Raw genomic sequence first — 16,547 nt, 5'->3', positions numbered from 1 at the left:
TAAGTTTCCAGATAAAACTCCTGCTGAACTTCATTCCTTAGACTTGTTTTTGAAAGCTTGAATAAGAAATAGGCTTGGTGAGACTCCCTTATTATTACAAGGTTGGCATAAAGTCTACTTAATGAGGTGCTTTTTATAGCAGTGGTTGATTTTTAAATACCCCTTTTCATTCCTGAAATCTAGACGTTAATAGCACCTTCCATTGTGGTGCTCTCTGATAGCATGCATCTTGTGTCTTCTGCGAGACGCTGCATGCAGTCCTGCTAGCAAGCTCTTGTGTCATAAATAGAATTTGTTCAGGAAATAAAAATGTGTTGTTTTCATTGTTAGAGGATGCCACTAAATTGGCTGTATGTTTGTCTAATAATCACATCTAAAGTTGATTATTCTGGTAATAGCCTTAAGATATTATTTAAAAATAAATATATAAATGCACTACTTTTGTACTAATACTAGTTTTTAATCTCTTCTTGTTTCTATGAAGTCTGAATGAGATTTTCAAAATTGAATAATAATTTGATCCGTTAATCTTTTGAAGCTAGTAATTTTATTTTCCCCTCTTTGCAGTCTCTGAGGCTCGCAAATGAATAGAGCTTCATTACTGGAGTCTGCATTTAATAACCATTATCCATTATCTTGTAATTAAGACTCCCTGTAACGAATCATGAGGACAATGCAAAAATACATAGTACATTTCTTTAATGAACTGGAAAATGTTCATCTTGTTCTATTTAGTAATGAGTTGCTGAATAGTCGTTAAATCCACTGGAGAATAGAGCTAGATGGATTTTGAAGACTATCTTGAGTTTGTGGTTAATCTATTAGAATTAAAATTTCATCTTCTATTTTTATCAACAGCTGATTAGAAGTCATTCTGTTTGACCAAATTGATTAGAAGACCATATACAAGGGCAGCTGTTGTTTAATGAAAGTTTTTAATGAAACTGTACCATAGAGACTTGTAATTATAAGACTTATAAAAGCTTTGACTTACCTTATACCAGAAATAATGAAAAGTATTGCACTGAAGGACTTTAAGTGCTGCATTTCGAAAGGGAAATTAAAAATATAATTTGGCGATGTTGAAGTTTCACTACCACTGTTACGTGTTCTAATGTGACTATGAGATGTCCGTAGTGCCTCTCTGAAAGGGAGCAGCTCTGAAATATGTAACTCAATTGTCTCTCCTGTGTGCTCCATTCATTGCAAAGCTCAATCAACTATTAATTGCCTCTTTTGCACATTGCACTTTCTCCGGAGTTAGAATTTTTTTCGCAAATAACTGTTTCTCTTTAGAATGGGAATTGTCATAGGAGGGTGCAACTTAATCACCAGTGGGCTGAGTTAGTGCCTAGACAAGAAGCCTACAGAGAAAACCATGGTCTTACAAGACATGATGTTAGTGATACTGTTCAATTATGTTTAAATCACAGGATGCAGAAACACGCCTGACTTTGCCTTAACTTCCCATCAGGCTGAGACCTAGCCATGCGCCAGTCGGCTGTGTCATCAGGAAGACGGGTCTCTGGAGTGTGCTGCAGCACACCATCAAAATGTAGCATAGGCAACTCTTTAGTTTGAGCCAGCAGTGAAACTTTCCTTCCTTACTCTAGGGGATGTTGTAGAGGCATCGTCATTCAAATAGGAGACAAAATGGACCCTAAGCCAAATTTAAAGTGGAAGCAGATGCAGTTCCAATTGACTTAAGTGGATGGTGCACTACTACACGATGTTTGAATTATCCCTCATCTTCTCCCGGTTACTTTTGATAATTAATGATCCCACAGTACACCTTTTCGAAGAAGTAGGTTCTCAGGGATGAAGTGCAACCTAATGCAATTAAAGAATTTTTACCATTGTATTGAGTCAATGTGGGATCATACACTGCAAGGCAAACTTTTTGTTTAGTTTCTTAGCTTTTTGTTATATTGTGCTGCAGGATTCCTTTTAAGCTAACCCAAAACAGCAAGAATGCACAAAACCACTACCTAGTGTACTCCAGGACAGGCAGTGGAGAATATTGTTCACAAGTGAGAACCCAGAAAAAAATAAGCCAAGGCTAACTCTCCTTCTTTAAATAACACAAGTGTTTTGACCTTATTACTGCATTATATCAGACCATGGGTTTAGGTATAGTAATTTGCAATGTTACAATTGCAAAATGCATAAGAAGGGAGTTTTCCCCGTTTACAGTATTACACAGCTGATTTCGTAAATACACATGGGATCTCTTTCATTTCACTTTAAACAGCTGCAGGAGATGCAATACCAGACTGTCAAATGTGAGTCTAAATAGATGCAAAGTTAAATTAAAAAAAAAAAAAACTATGAAAATCGCTTCTGTTCAGGAAGATCCTTGTGAAAATACTAAAATGTTGATTTATATGCAAAATTTGTTTGGAAGAAATAATCTTTGTTGTTGTGGTTAGTCAGACACATTCCTTTTAATGTTTATATACACATATATTGAGTGTCTGTACAGGAACATATATCCTATTGGGCTGTCCTGAAAAGATTGTTGGTCTGATAACTCAAGCAAAGAATTAAGAGCTGAGATGTTCATTTAGCCCTTGGGATGTCTGAATTGCTCTGAAACCGGGTGGGTATCATCCTCCTGCTCTAGCCTCCACCAGAGCAAGGTTAGCACCGACACCTCAGGGATGTACGTGTAAAGGAAGGCTTCATAACTGCTGTGAAGTATGAGGACATCTGTGGATGGTGTGAACTATGTATGTGCAGAGTGGCTCTTGTTCTAAAACTACCATAAAGCTTTTTACTTCTTTTCAGGTTCTGATTTTATAAAGACATCTACAGGAAAGGAAGTGGAAAACGCGACCTTCCCAGTCGGAGTAGTCATGATGCGAGCCATTAGAGAATTCTACTGGCAAACTGGCAACAAGGTAATTCTTGTTACCTTTATAAAATTAACCAAACAGGCTCACTCAGAAGGAAATAGGACTGTAATAGTTTCAAAATGCAGAACATATACAATCCACATACATTAGCTTCCATGGCTATATGAGTAATAGGTAATGGAGCTTCTCTCTTGCATTCCTCATTTGATTCACTAATATTTGTATATCTTAAAAAAAAAAAAAGAAAAGGCAGCACTTTTGGCTTTCCTCCCTTGAATAACTATCACTTCATTCCCTAAAAGCTCATGCAGTCTTGATGCACCCCCTGCTGCATTTGGGTCTGAGTTTTGTTTCACCGTTTAAGGTATTTAATGCCAGGAGCGGGGGGGAGTCCATGACAATCTATCTGTGAATCCATCCTTGTGCTGAAGCAGTAGGAAACCAGGAGGTTATCCAGGAAGGCTTAAGCCTCCTCTCACCTCCTTTATCCACAGGCAAGTGGGGGCTGCCAGTTACATCTTTTGCTGGTGTTCAGCAGTGGGCTTTGTTCTCACCTGCAGCCTCAGGGAAGGAAACCACGTCTCTAGCTAGGACCCTCCCCCCACTTCTGGGTCACTCTTCCATCCTCTCCAGCTGACCCTTCTGTCCCTTCTGCAGGTGACCTTTCAAGGTATGATGTTAGGACATAGGAACACGTGACAGCAGGTTAGATGTGTGTCCATCTCCTCTCTGTAGTCATCTAGATGAGGCCAGCATGGATTCCTGGGCTGTCCTCACTCCTCCCTTCCCCAGCCCGCATCTCTCTGTGCCACACAACTTGAGCAGTTCCAATAGCCTTGCTTCTGCGGGAGCATCATGACTGCTGCCAACCTGAGGCAGATCCCTGGGGCTGGGTGACTCACCTCAGCACCAGTGCTGCTTGCATGAGATGTGTGCCAGAGGTTGGGCTCTGCTGCATTAACACAGCTTTGTACTTATAATTGGATATAAATGTTGAATTCACCTTTTGCTTTAAAAAGATGCATTCATGGTACAAAATGTGTTATTAAGAATGAGTGCTTATGTCTGTGTGCGTGTGTGTGTCAGTGAATTAGATGTAAACTGACTTTATGTGCTTTTATTAACTGAAGACAATATTATCAGTGACAAGAGATTTCTAAATGGTTTCTTTAACAAACTAATTTTGCTGCTGTAGGGATGCTTTCTAGCAAGGAGTTGGCTGGGAAAAACAGGTTAATACAGAAATTAAACTTCTTCGAGGGAAGGAACAAGTTGCAGAGTAACATTTATTGAATGATAAGCTGTGGTGGTGATATGAAAAGTGTGCAATATAATGGGAAATAATCTTTTCCTGTCATTATTGAAGGACATACATAAATTGGTTTTTCTGTTGGGAACACCCCCAATCCAGAAAAACTTATTACTTTTAATAATATAAGGTGAAGAGAAAATTCTTGAGGAGATGAACTTATTAAGCAAAATAATGAAATGCTGTGAAACAGCAGGAAAGCGGTAGCTGGACTTTGTACTGCTCTTGAATTAAATTCCAACCCCCCTTCCTTTTTGTGTTTTTATGGCAGTCAGATGTGCCGTTTGGCAAGCTGGTAAATGGAGGAGAGGACAGGCTTGTCTTTGTCAGCTTTTTCGCAAAGAAAAGAGCTTTCAGAGTTTACTAAAAGGGGAAGGAATTCTGCATGGTGTTTTTAATTCTTTTATTAACTGTATTTTACTTGGGTTTGCCACAGATTGTCTCAAAGAGCTGTAATATTTCTAGGAAGAAAACTAAATTTGAATTTAATTAGAATTTCTCTTCCTGAGGGAAAACACATTCCCACTACTTTAATTTATTGTCTAGAAGATGCTTTTCCAGTTGCTGTGGTTTAAATTCCTTTTGGAAATCTAATGTTAACAGATGTACGCTTACACTCATCCATCCATCCATCCATCCATCCATCCATCCATCCATCCACAAAAACACAGTCTTTGCGTTTTGGATTTATCAAGCTTTTCCTGTTATTGTTCTTTATAATCTTATTGGAAATATGATGTCAGTGTGAAAGAAGGATTTATTATGTGCTTGTCTCTATCCTGCAATCGCTATTAGAAAAATTACCAAACACATTTAAAGACAGATACTTTTTGATTCCACTATTATATCCATAAGGTACAAAGAAATCCTCAATGCAGAGAGGTTTCAGGAATGTGTATACAGAATTCAGAACAATAATTCTTGCCGAAGGAGGCTGACAGGAAGGAGTACCCAAGGTAAAGGTTTACGCCAGGGAGAAATGTAGAAAGAATCACGGTGTGCTACTGTTGTACAGATTGTTCAGATTTTTTTTTTTTTTAAATGCAGAAACACCTTTTCCTAATTCTCCTAGTTTTTCAAGGGTTTAGTAAGCTTCTGCAGGCCAACATTTTGGGTAATGCAGGTGACAAAATTTTTGATGAGGGATTTGATAACTGCGTGTCATAAGCTCTGTGTCAGAATGAGATGCGCCTAAATGGCACATAACCAAAAGACTGGCATTAAGGGTGCATGCCAAGTCACCTCAGTGCTGGCTCAGCACAGCAGATTGATGATGGGATTCAAGACACGCTTTACCTCAAAGGTAGGTTTTTCTCGGCATGTGTGCCTCTACATACATGGCAGTTCACCTGACCAAATAAGAGACGTATCTCTCATTAAGTGACTGAAAGCATATCCAGGTTGTGTTGGGAGAGAAGTTTTGCAGTTCCTGTGAAGCACAAAACTTTCAATTTCTGGTAAAGACAGGCCTAATTTAATTCCCATTTGGAAAATTGTAGTGAAAATTAAACCTCTGATAGGTTTTACTATAGAGCCCAATCATGTATAACTGTGGTGCACAGGCTTTTTATAAAGCGCAACCATCTCTCACTGCTCTCCATGAGTCAGCTGCCACACATGCTTTATTTCAGCATTTTTAGCGTTATGTTACTGCATGTATATTTGTTGTAATATATTTGGAATTAGATTACGACATGGACAGTAGGTGGTATGCTGGTATCCCAGGTCCTGCCTAAATCCCTTGGCCTGATATGTGTTATGGGCAAAATACTCCCATTAGACCTCAAACCCAGCTCCTGAGAAAGTGCACTGGGGTCAAAAGTATTACAGCCTCAGTTGCTGTCCCTTGGGATGAAAATGTTATCTTTCGCAGTGACAGCTGAGGGTTGATAGCTCTCAGAACTAGTCCAGGGCTTATACTGTTTGCAGTCAGATACTTACTGTGTAGAGTTGTTACATACACCACAGGCACTTTGAGACTGCAGGTGTACAAATGCTGATTGCTCTTCTATGGTTGCTGATGAATGAAAATGTGTATTGCACTTCTTTTTTCTATATAAAGGTTGGATTTAAACCTGCTGGGGGCATTCGGACGGCAAAAGAAGCTATTACTTGGCTTATGCTGGTGAAGGAGGAACTGGGAGTGGAATGGCTAACACCAGAGCTCTTTCGCCTGGGTGCCAGTAGTTTGCTGGAAGACATTGAGAAACAGGTTAGTTGTTAACGGTTTTCAGCTTGGTGGAGAGAAGTAATCTGTCCAAATGTGCTGGCTTACTTCTTTTTCAGAATATGCTTTTTGGTGCTGTTTAAAAGATAACAGAACATACGCCTAATTCATTATTAATGACAGGTTCACTTCCAGCCCAGTACTTCTTTAAATTTGGCCTGTCATTACAGACATCTGGGACTCTGATACTCCAGCAGCTGGCAATTGCCTGGGCCAGGTTTGCAATGCAGTGAGCAAAGAGGCTCAGTTTGTACGTACGCAGAGTTTTTTGCAACTGCATGGTAGTGCACTCCCCTGCACTCCTAGCTGTTGCCAGTTCAGCTGACCCTCGTCTCACAGACCTTTTGTGTCACTGTGCTGCAACTGTTCACGATATATTTCCATGCTGTGGAGAAAGTCACGTCTCATCCTACATATGGTACCGCTGATAGAGAAGTTTTTACATATTGATTATTTCCTGGGGAAGAAAAGCAATTGCCTCCTACAAAACCTCATTTTTCTAATTGCTTTTATTTTTGTGCAGGCTGGTTGCTGTGTTTCCTGGCAGGCAAATAGTATATGAGGTGCAGTGGCAATATATAGTTCCTGGTGGGAAGAAGGGTTCTGGCCTATCTACCCACGACCTACCCCAGTGGCGCAGGGTCTCAACCCCAAAGGATAAGCCGTAGTTGAGAACAGCATAGTGTCATAGCAACTACTAAACCATGAGGGCTGCTGAACTTCACTGCCATGTTCACTGCATGCAGGAGATGAGGTCGTATGAGCTTTAACCAAGAAAAAAGTTTGAGAGTCCTTGTGCTGTTGCTGCTGGTGGGAGACCATGAGATATAGGGTTTCTGGGCGAGGAAAAAATCATCAGTCAGTTCCCTTTCCCCACCTCTACTAGCAACTGAAATACTGGCATGTCTTAAGAAATGTAGAACAGCTGAGAGATGTCAGGTGAATATTCATGACTGTTGAAAACCGCTAGCTCACTCCTGCAATGAGAATAATATTGGCATGCTTCATTGCCAAAGTGCCTCTGCCTCACTATTGACCTAAAATCATGTCCGTGGTTATGACAAAGCAGCATGAGCTTTCTTGTTGCCACTGTCATCACTGCTCAGTCTTACAACACAGCCAGTGATTGTGTCATGTGATTTGTGCTGTTTTCTTAAGGGCGGCATCCTTTTATCTGCCAGGGATTGCACAAATGCCCCAGTCATGACCAAAGCTCTGCTGTACTATGCCATCTAAAAACATGCAAGATGAAATGTCCCAATCATTATATTAAATAAAATGAACAGGTTTTTTTTTAAAAAAAAACAAACATAGAAAATGGGGAGAACACTCCCCCACCTCCAAGACAGTACAGTTTAAAGAACAGTTTGAAATGAGCAATATAAAAGCATAAGCAATTTAGGATACTTCGAATATCACAAAATAATACTGAAATTGACAAAATCAGATTGCAGTGAGAGTAAAGCATTGTCTCCTTCCTGGCTGTTTTTGAAAGCCTAGTTAAAAGCAACAGGAGTCTCTGCTTTTTTCTTTTCTTCCAAGCAAAGCAGCAAAAGCCCTTAGTTCAGATCCTATAAACAGGTACATAAAGGTATATCACATCATATTTTATGCACACACACACACACACCAACCATCATCTTCATCTGGCATGCCTTTAATTTGTTACTTCCTTGACACTTTCAGATTTATAGTCATATATAATTCCATCATAAACTTTCTTTTTTCTTGCAGATTTTCTATCATGTGACTGGCTCTTATGCACTTAAGCATGACCTGGCAATGGCTTAGACGCAAAATCAACTCAGGATTACTTTTACAAAAGAGGTCTTTAAGCAAACAGCATTCAGAAGTCTTCTGACAACCAAGTGCATATGATAGAATTAAAGGCCTAATTCTCCCTTCTTCATATTTTATAGTATTTAAAAATATGCTCAAGTCTGCTGGTTGTACTTGATCTAAAAGCAGAAAAAATGGTAATTCTGAAATAGTTAAATAGTTAATACTTACAGATTTGCAAAGTTAATCTTGCAGAGTCTTCCTCGGACCAGCCTGAAAAGCTTATTAATGGCAACACTGAAATACTATGAAAAAGATTTAGGTGGCCTGGTAACACTTTGCAGTCGCAGAATATGAAATATATATGGAATGTTTCAGATTGCTAATTAAGAGCTACAGATCTTGGAACAGCTTTCCATTCACCTCAGACAAAATCTTCTGCCACAGATTTGTTGCACTATTAATTGCTGTGTTGATTCAGTTTCAAGCATTGTAACCTGAGAAAATGAAACTTGGCTATTACTTTCTTTTATAAAATGTCTCTGTAGCAAAAAACCATTTTTTTTTTATTTTTTTCCCCCAAACTTGGGCACAGACATCCATATTTAGACCCTTGAATAAAGGTGGCTTGATTTCTAGAACAGCTGAGTATCCACAGTTGCTCCTGAAGTTAATGGGAGCTCTGGGTGATCAGAACAACTGAAAATCAAGCAGCCTCTATATAGGTGCTTAACTATGCATTCAGGGGCCTATTTTTAGGCATTTCACTCTTAAAATTTTAGTCTAACTTGCTTAGAAGCTCCCATTCCTGTCTCCTGTCATTTTAAAACACATTCATGCAAATCTTTCCATTTTAATGTAGGGGGATTTGACTGTCAGTTTGCAGGTGTCACTGCTATGCTGGCTGAACTTCAACTTTGCCATTCTAAAAGCAATTCTTTAATTTAAAAGGTGATTTGAATTGTGTCCTATATGGGGTTTACAGCTTTAATGTAAAAAGTACTTTTCTCAGAGCACATTAAGAGTAATACCAAAATAATCAAAACCTTCGGAATATCAGTCTGGAGCCAGTAGATTCATTATTTCAGAACTGCATTCTGCTCACTAACCAGAGTTGTACTAAAAACTTAATTATCTTATCATCATGACTAGTCTCACTGACTTAAGTAGGTCTCATCAGGGAAGTAAGAGGAGGAGGATTTTGCTGTAAATCAAGCTACAAGGTACATTTATTACAGAGAGATCTGTGCTTCATAAAGATAACAACTCAGTTACCTCTCTGGTTATACCACCTGGCTCACTAGTGCTCTACAAAACACCTTGGACAGATAGGAAACCTGAACAGGGGAAAAAAAATCGTAGAAACAACATATATAGAAAGCAAAATCCTATATGCAGAGCTCAGTGCCAAAAATAGGTCTTAATTTCCCAGGAAGTAGTTCGTCCAAGGCGCTCAGCCTTTTTCAGCTTTATGCCTCAACACAGAAAATGAGGCTGAGTTGTGACTGTATTTTCACATCTTTGTTTTCCTGGAAAGTGGCCTTTTTGCTATGGGTTTTCCTGCTGATTTCAATGCCAGTTCCTTGAAGGGAAAAACCAATGCCTGTTTGTGTATTTAGAGCAAAATTCTGCTGCTGAGCTTTCAGAAATACAGCACCCGTTACATGAAGTCAGTGCGCACCAGGTGCTTGCCAAGGTGAGCCTCTGCCATGCCCTCCCAGGAACCTCACGCTGGGTTTTGCTGCTGTTTAGCTCTAGTCGTATAAATCTTAGAGTGAATTTCAATACTTTCATAACAGAAAGTTTCACCTTACTTGCAAAGTACACATTTTTGTTGTTGGTTGTCTTTTGGACATTTAGGACAAAGATAGAAGCTGATTTTTTTGGAGATGCTTTAGTTTCTAGGTGAAAGACTCTGTGGAGTTCCTTAAAATTAATGAAGGTCCAACTTTGCCACCTAACTCTTTAACATGAGTACCTGAGAACAACCTCACTGTTTCCACGGGAGCTACGTGTCGAGTAATGAACTCGCCAGGAGGAACTGTTTATATTTCTGTTGATGACCCCCCTTTGTTTCGATATGCACATGGGCTGCTGCTGGTTACTTTGATTCAGAGGGAACAGGCTCCATTTATGGAGGGAAAAGTTTGGCTTCCTGAAAAGTCGAAGATAGCCGCTTCCCTTTTCCATGAACATTACAAACACGCTGATGTGAAATACTGTGCAATTCCAAGCCAACCAGTGTTTTGAGAGATGATGGATTGGAAAGTAATGTAAACAACTTTTCTGTTGAAACCTGTAGTTTTCTGGGAAAAAAAAAATTAAAAAGTAACAGAATCTTTAAACACATTCAAATAAAGATGATTCTGGTTTTGGGGTGGTTTTTTTCTGAGGAATAAGCAGAAGGCTCAGTGTCACAGAGTGACTGGTTGTCTTTGTTAACTTCTTTATGACTCAAGTGAGTTGTTTTCATATGGTCTGTGGTTGTAGACCCGCAGCGTGACCCAGAGCCTCATCTCTCACTCCTCCTACAGAAGCTGCTGGTACCAGCCAGGTATTGGTCTGTTGACAACCCTAGGTGATGCGAGGGGATGACCCTGGGCTGGGTGTCCCATCAGGAGCAGCAGGGGACCGGCTGGAGACATCGGACAAGGCACGTCTAAGGGGCCTGTCCAGGAGACAGCTACCAACAGCACAGGTCTGAGGTCCAGCCTGGAGGTAGAGGCAGGGCTGGAGACCAGCACTCCTGCAACGTAGCTCAGGGAGGCGCTGAGGGCCATGAGCTGAGCTGAAGTGGGGCTCCTGGGCCCCTGCTGTGGGTGGGGGGAGGCTGGGCAGGACCAGAAGAGTCACTGGGCTTGTTCCAGTGCTGAGCCTGTGAAAGCACCAAATACGGAGGATACAGAGACTAATGTGTTTTGAGCTCAGGTCAGAGGCCGGTGTGGCAGGACCTACACCCCTGCCCACGGGGAACTGGAAGCACTCAAAGTGTGGTCCCCTAGGCTTGCTGCCCTTCACCCTGACCCGCACTTCCGCTGCCCTCCCTTCCATCTTTCTGATCGCTGATAGCCGGTTGCTGCTATTTAGTTCCAGTGGTCAGAGGGCAGTTGAGATTTATCGAGGTTGCTGCGGCTGGTTGTCATTCCTGCAGACAGCACATGAAAGGCGATGGAGACCTGAACTCGGTCAGGGACCAGGGAGGGGGCGGCGCTCCACCGCTGCATAGGCTTTGGGAAAAGTTCAGATTTAGCACTGTGCTTCAGGCCATTAGAAAAGGAACCGGCAATTATGCGCTCCCGTCTAAGTATATTTCACAGCATAACATATGTTTTGTGCAAGTCAGTCTTGTATACTAATTTATTATTTTTATAACACTTATTCATTTAGGATTTTAAATAGCTTCATTTTGTAGACCACAGTACTTTGCAAAGAGAAGAATAAATTCAAGAAGAAAGTCAAGTAGAAACTGCAAGTCTAGAAGATTCTGCATCAGCTTATTTACAAGAAGAGGGAATTGGGAGAGAGGGTAAGCTTTTTTTCCCGGTTTGTAGGAAACAAAGATATTAAATAGTAATTATATGTGAAGTGTATATATCAGCTGGGGCAAGTAATACTTTGATATCTTTATTTCATCAGTCGTATAAGTTCATTCTTTCATTTCCTTTGTGAAGCAGGGAACATACATTATATACCATAGCCCATGCCACTGAGACAGAAAAAACTGATCTACTTTTAATTTTATTTTGCTCAGTGGGAACTTTGGCTCCCTGCCTCCCCTGGGGGAAAAAAAGCCACAAAACAACAACAGGAAGTTTTATCCAAATCTTGGTGAGCTCTTGCTGAAATTACCAGTGCTGACATCTGGATGATACGTATAGCGTGCAGTAGGAGTAGAAGGAGGGAACTGCTGTTAATTAGACGTAACCTACCCAGGAGAGAAAGACAGAGAGTTGTCCATCTGGTCAGTCCTTATTTAATAGGGCAACCAAGAATAAGAGTATTCTTAATATGCAAAGACACCATAGGTAAAATTACTGATTGACCATTTTTATTAAAGTCCCAGAAAGTCAGAACTGTGCTAAATTAAGAGGTGGTAAGACTTAGAAAGAACAAAGCTTCAAGAAAGGTTGCAGTCCTTGCACTCCCTAAAAGCAGGAGTAAGGAACTGACGGGCGACTATCAAGTTCCACCCGGCTATATTGTAGAGACCTTTACTCTGTTCTACACAAATCCTTCCCTTTCTGTGAGGACCTACAGTAACCACTTATCAAGAGAAAGTGTGCCAAAGTTGTTTTAATATCCTTTAATGAAGGAGACGCTCTAGCCATTCCTAATGAGTCTAGTGATTTTGAGTGGCTCTGTTTTGAGCACTGGGGACATCTTGTGGATTGCTAATTCTTGGAAATTGCAGAAAATTTGGTCTTCTGGAAGAAAAGATTTCTCGAGGCATAACAGTTTCAGATCTCTGAGATCACAGGGAGTGTTTGGAAACACTGAATTGTAAAAGCATCAATTTAGAATTGCTTTCTTAGCTGACATGAAAACAAAAGATTTTTTAAAAGAACGTTAACAAACTGAGGAAGCTGTACTGGAATTTACTACACTTGTTTTTTCAAGTCATGCTTTCTCTATAGGAGGAGTAGAGGAAGGAGCTTTGCAGGCTGGAGATTAGCATCACCTCTGTACAGTGCAGTGTCATATAAAACCAAACCCCAAAATGGATTAAAAACTAGGGAAAGCTTTAGAAGCTGATTTTTCCATTTCAATAGTAGCATGAGCTCTGTTTTTATTCAAAGACTTACGTGAGTTCTCACCGATTTGCTAGTTGTAACAAGCAAGCAAACCAGCCAACCAGTTCACTTCCTGCATCTGAGCCGAGGCCAGGTTGGTAATCCCGCGGGTTGGGGGTCCCCGCCACTGTCGCAACCTGGAGAGCAAGTGGGCTTGTGGAGGAGCCTGCCAAGGCTTACTGTCATGCCTGCCGGCTGCACGAACCAGCCTGTGCTCTTACTGCCTCAGAGGTTGCTCTGGGGAAGGAAGGTGCTAAAACTGTCTGTAGTGATTACTGGACCACTGAGAACTTTTTCCCCCACCCTGATGCTCAGACCTGAGCAAGTAGCTTCTGAGGAGAAGCTGGAGAATGCATATTCTCCATGATTTAATTTAATTACATGTAAGTTGATTAAGGATGTTATCTTCATTTCCAGGGGAAATAAAACATTCAGCCGGCATCATGTCAGAAGTCTGGCTGAAGGCTGGCACGTCTCAGCATTGGCTGCTTCCTGCTGCCTTCAGCAGAGTCTTGGGCTTTCTTCAAAGTACAGGCACCGGCTGACCCAGAGCATGATTTCTTGCTCTAACTTATTTAAAGGCACGAATTGAACCAGAGCAAGGAACAACTGTCTGGGCTCTGAACAAGAAGTGCTTTGTGTTCTAGTTAGCACAAATCTGTCCAATTCCAAAAAAACCTATGAATGCCATCACCCCATCTGATAGTGACTGTAACGAGGCCTCTGGGAGGGCAGTGACAGGAAGATGTAGATAAAGGAAAAACAGAGGGATAAAAAGAGAAGTTGTGAGAAGTAAGAGAGATCATCACCACCACTGTTATTGCTTCACAGAAGTGTAATCTTTTGTGATCTCTTTGGAACAGGAGGTAAATAATAAAACACAAGGGAGGGGAAAAATTAAAATAAATGTAGTGTGTGAGTGCATGTTAAAACAGATGTCAGATTAAAAATAACTGAAAAGGAAATTCTACTGTAGGGGAAAAACTGCTTTTTCCTTCAACATTTTATATTCCACCTTCATTAGGCAGAAAATGAAAAAGCTGTAAAGGAAAAAGGGAACTTTTGTTGTTTCCCTCTGAACGTTAAGAGAAGCCTAATGCGAGCGCAGCGGGGATGCTCTGTGGTGCGTGGTGCTGGAGTAATTCTCAGGGTGAAGCCCAGAAGCAGCAAGGATGCTAAACAGATGCACTGTGTGTGCCGAGCCCTGGGACTTAGAGCTTTAAACGTGCAGTGCTTCACATCCAGGTGTTTTCATCCTCTCCATCCTCCCTCCCTTAGTCCCTTCAGAGTTGACGAGTCCTCTAAAGTGGTAAAAAAATAAACCCTGCAATCTGGTAGGATCACATCATCCAGTAATGCCCCTCTAACTATAGATCTAGGCACCAGGGACTTCATTCTAGTTTCTTCAGCACTTTTAAATGGGCTATTTCAGTGTTTGGTGACAGCAGAGCGGGGAACATCTACACAAACATATTTTTCCCCACATGGCAGCCCAGACCACACCCATCCTTGGAGATGGCAAGTACTCACAAAAATAACGGTGCCGCTCTGTAAAACAGTGTCATCCGGGGTCTCTTCTGCTAAACGTGCTTCAGAATGGCTCGTAAAAATTCGTGGTCTGAAAAGTGACCTGCCCTGCACCTGTTTAAAGCTCAAGGAGCTTTAAATATATATCTTGAAGATGTGCTGAGGATGGACTGGGGACCACTACATTTCTTGGAGAGCTAGCATGGGCCGTTTGGCATGTTCAGGTTACCTAATGAAATGAGAAAAATCTTTATATGGTTTCCTCTTTATTCCTGAGTGTGGGATGCAGGTTTTAAAAAAATAGCCACAGCTCTATGACTAACACCTTAGCTTAAGGAAGAGTCAGAAATAACAGATATCTTTGGCTACCATTACAGTGTGAAAGTCCAACGTACTCGAACAACTCGATGGGATCCAGAAGTGGTATATTTCTACAGTGTTTGAGAAGAATATCCCTACTTTTCCCTACTGTTATCTTAAGTGAATTCCCACAAATCCTATTTCTCTAAGACAGTTATGCTAAGGAGGAGGCCACTGAGACAGAAGGAAAAGGCATCCTAAAAGGTATCCCCGACAGACTGAAGGCAAAGCTGTTTCACAATTTCTGAAACTTCTCTTAAGCTTGTCCTGAAAATGCCAGGTAAGATCCCAGTGCAGAGTCCTTCTAACAAGAACCACTGATGAGCAGCAGCCTCTTGGCGTTACCCTGGCGTAGGATTTGCCAGAGAGGACGGAGCAGACATAGCCTGAAGCATCTCCACGCAGCCAGTCAGGGCAAGTCAGGTATGTTAGCAACACCCGAGAGTGCACTACTTGTTAAATGTATTGTGTTAGACTACAGTCAAATGAGACGGCATTAGCAAAGGGGAATGTTTTCAGAGCGGATCGCTAGGTATTCATGGCCACTCACTGGACGCAGACTGTCTCTGAGACACGGCAGAGAAAGAGGGACATCCCCAGTAGCAATGACCTTCCTCTGCGAAGGTGGGGAGGCCGAGGTCTCCAGGAGGCTTCACCTAAGCTTTTCCAACTAATCTAATTTCATTCACCCCCAACCCTTGCTTCTCACTAAGAAGAAAACTCATGACCTTCTGCTCTGCATAAACAAATAAATGCATAAATAAAAGTCACTTCAACTGCAGGAAAATATCTGTCTGCTCTTAATTGAGTATGTGTTTTCAGAGCTGCCTCCTCCAGGGGAAATTTCTTTGTTAAGCGTTAATTCCATTTCATTTTGCTGAACGTGTCTGCCATTTTCTCCATTAGAGGGCTGCAGAGCAGTGTGTTACAGTGTTTTAGAAACGGATTTAAACCTGTATATGTACTTTGGGCCTAATTTCCAGCTGTATAGCTCTCCTGAACTCAATGGGGTGTAAAACTGGTGCAACACACGGAGAGAAAAAAAATGTGTAGTGCTTCAGAATACATCAGTGCTTTGGGGTTTGCTGATGAGATTAAGAAATGCCAAGATGCAAAGACAGAATTTTAAATGCACATGTGACAGGTGAGGTAGATGAGTAAGTTAATTGCTGCTTTTATGTTTGAACACAGAGTAATTGGTCAATAGGGTATGTTTCCAGAAAAGAGTAGTGAAGTGCATAAGCAAAGCACAAGCAGAGCTTTAAATCCTTCTGTAGAAACTATGCTTATCCTAGGCAGAAGTTAGAGTCTCTAACACTTAGAAGAGTCATAAATGTTATATTCTCCATTATGCTCCAACTGTGGCGTTGGTGAGCTAATTGCTTGGACTGAAATTTTCTAGGTAGATGTCTTCCTCAGCTGAAGTTTCTTCTAAAAAAGAGTCAGAAAATAAAGCTGAATAAAAATACGGAGTGGGCTGGGGTTTTTGAGCCCACACCTAGAAACTTTGGCAGTTGAGCTCTGTGAAATTCCCACATTTCAAAGCATGAACCTGTGGCAAAGGGGAGAATGGTCCTGATCCTCGGCACCTGCCTTTCGTGGTGTTAGTATAAGCGTGTGGTGCCAGCAGGAGGCGTGTCATTCCACTGGCAGGCAAAAGCTAGACTAGAGAGAGAGAAAGACACTGGTGTGGGTTAGAG

The 16,547-nt window shown here is 41.2% G+C and overlaps 1 protein-coding gene across 1 annotated transcript in view; it reads left to right on the top strand.

The window, feature by feature from the left end:
- Window positions 1-10,498, top strand: part of DERA (deoxyribose-phosphate aldolase) — a 56,446-nt gene extending 45,948 nt beyond the window's left edge. Inside the window, exons 7-9 of the mRNA XM_075114995.1 lie at window positions 2,788-2,900; window positions 6,227-6,376; window positions 8,126-10,498. Of these exons, the coding sequence (XP_074971096.1) occupies window positions 2,788-2,900; window positions 6,227-6,376; window positions 8,126-8,182 (320 nt within the window). The 3' untranslated portion in view covers window positions 8,183-10,498. The remainder of the gene's footprint in view (window positions 1-2,787; window positions 2,901-6,226; window positions 6,377-8,125) is intronic.
- The last annotated feature ends 6,049 nt before the right edge of the window (window positions 10,499-16,547 follow it).

This window comes from Phalacrocorax aristotelis, chromosome 1, assembly GCF_949628215.1.
Source record: "Phalacrocorax aristotelis chromosome 1, bGulAri2.1, whole genome shotgun sequence".
NCBI classification, from domain to species: domain Eukaryota; kingdom Metazoa; phylum Chordata; class Aves; order Suliformes; family Phalacrocoracidae; genus Phalacrocorax; species Phalacrocorax aristotelis.
The sequence above is the reverse complement of the archived record's forward strand: the minus strand, read 5'-3'. Positions and strand labels throughout refer to the sequence as shown.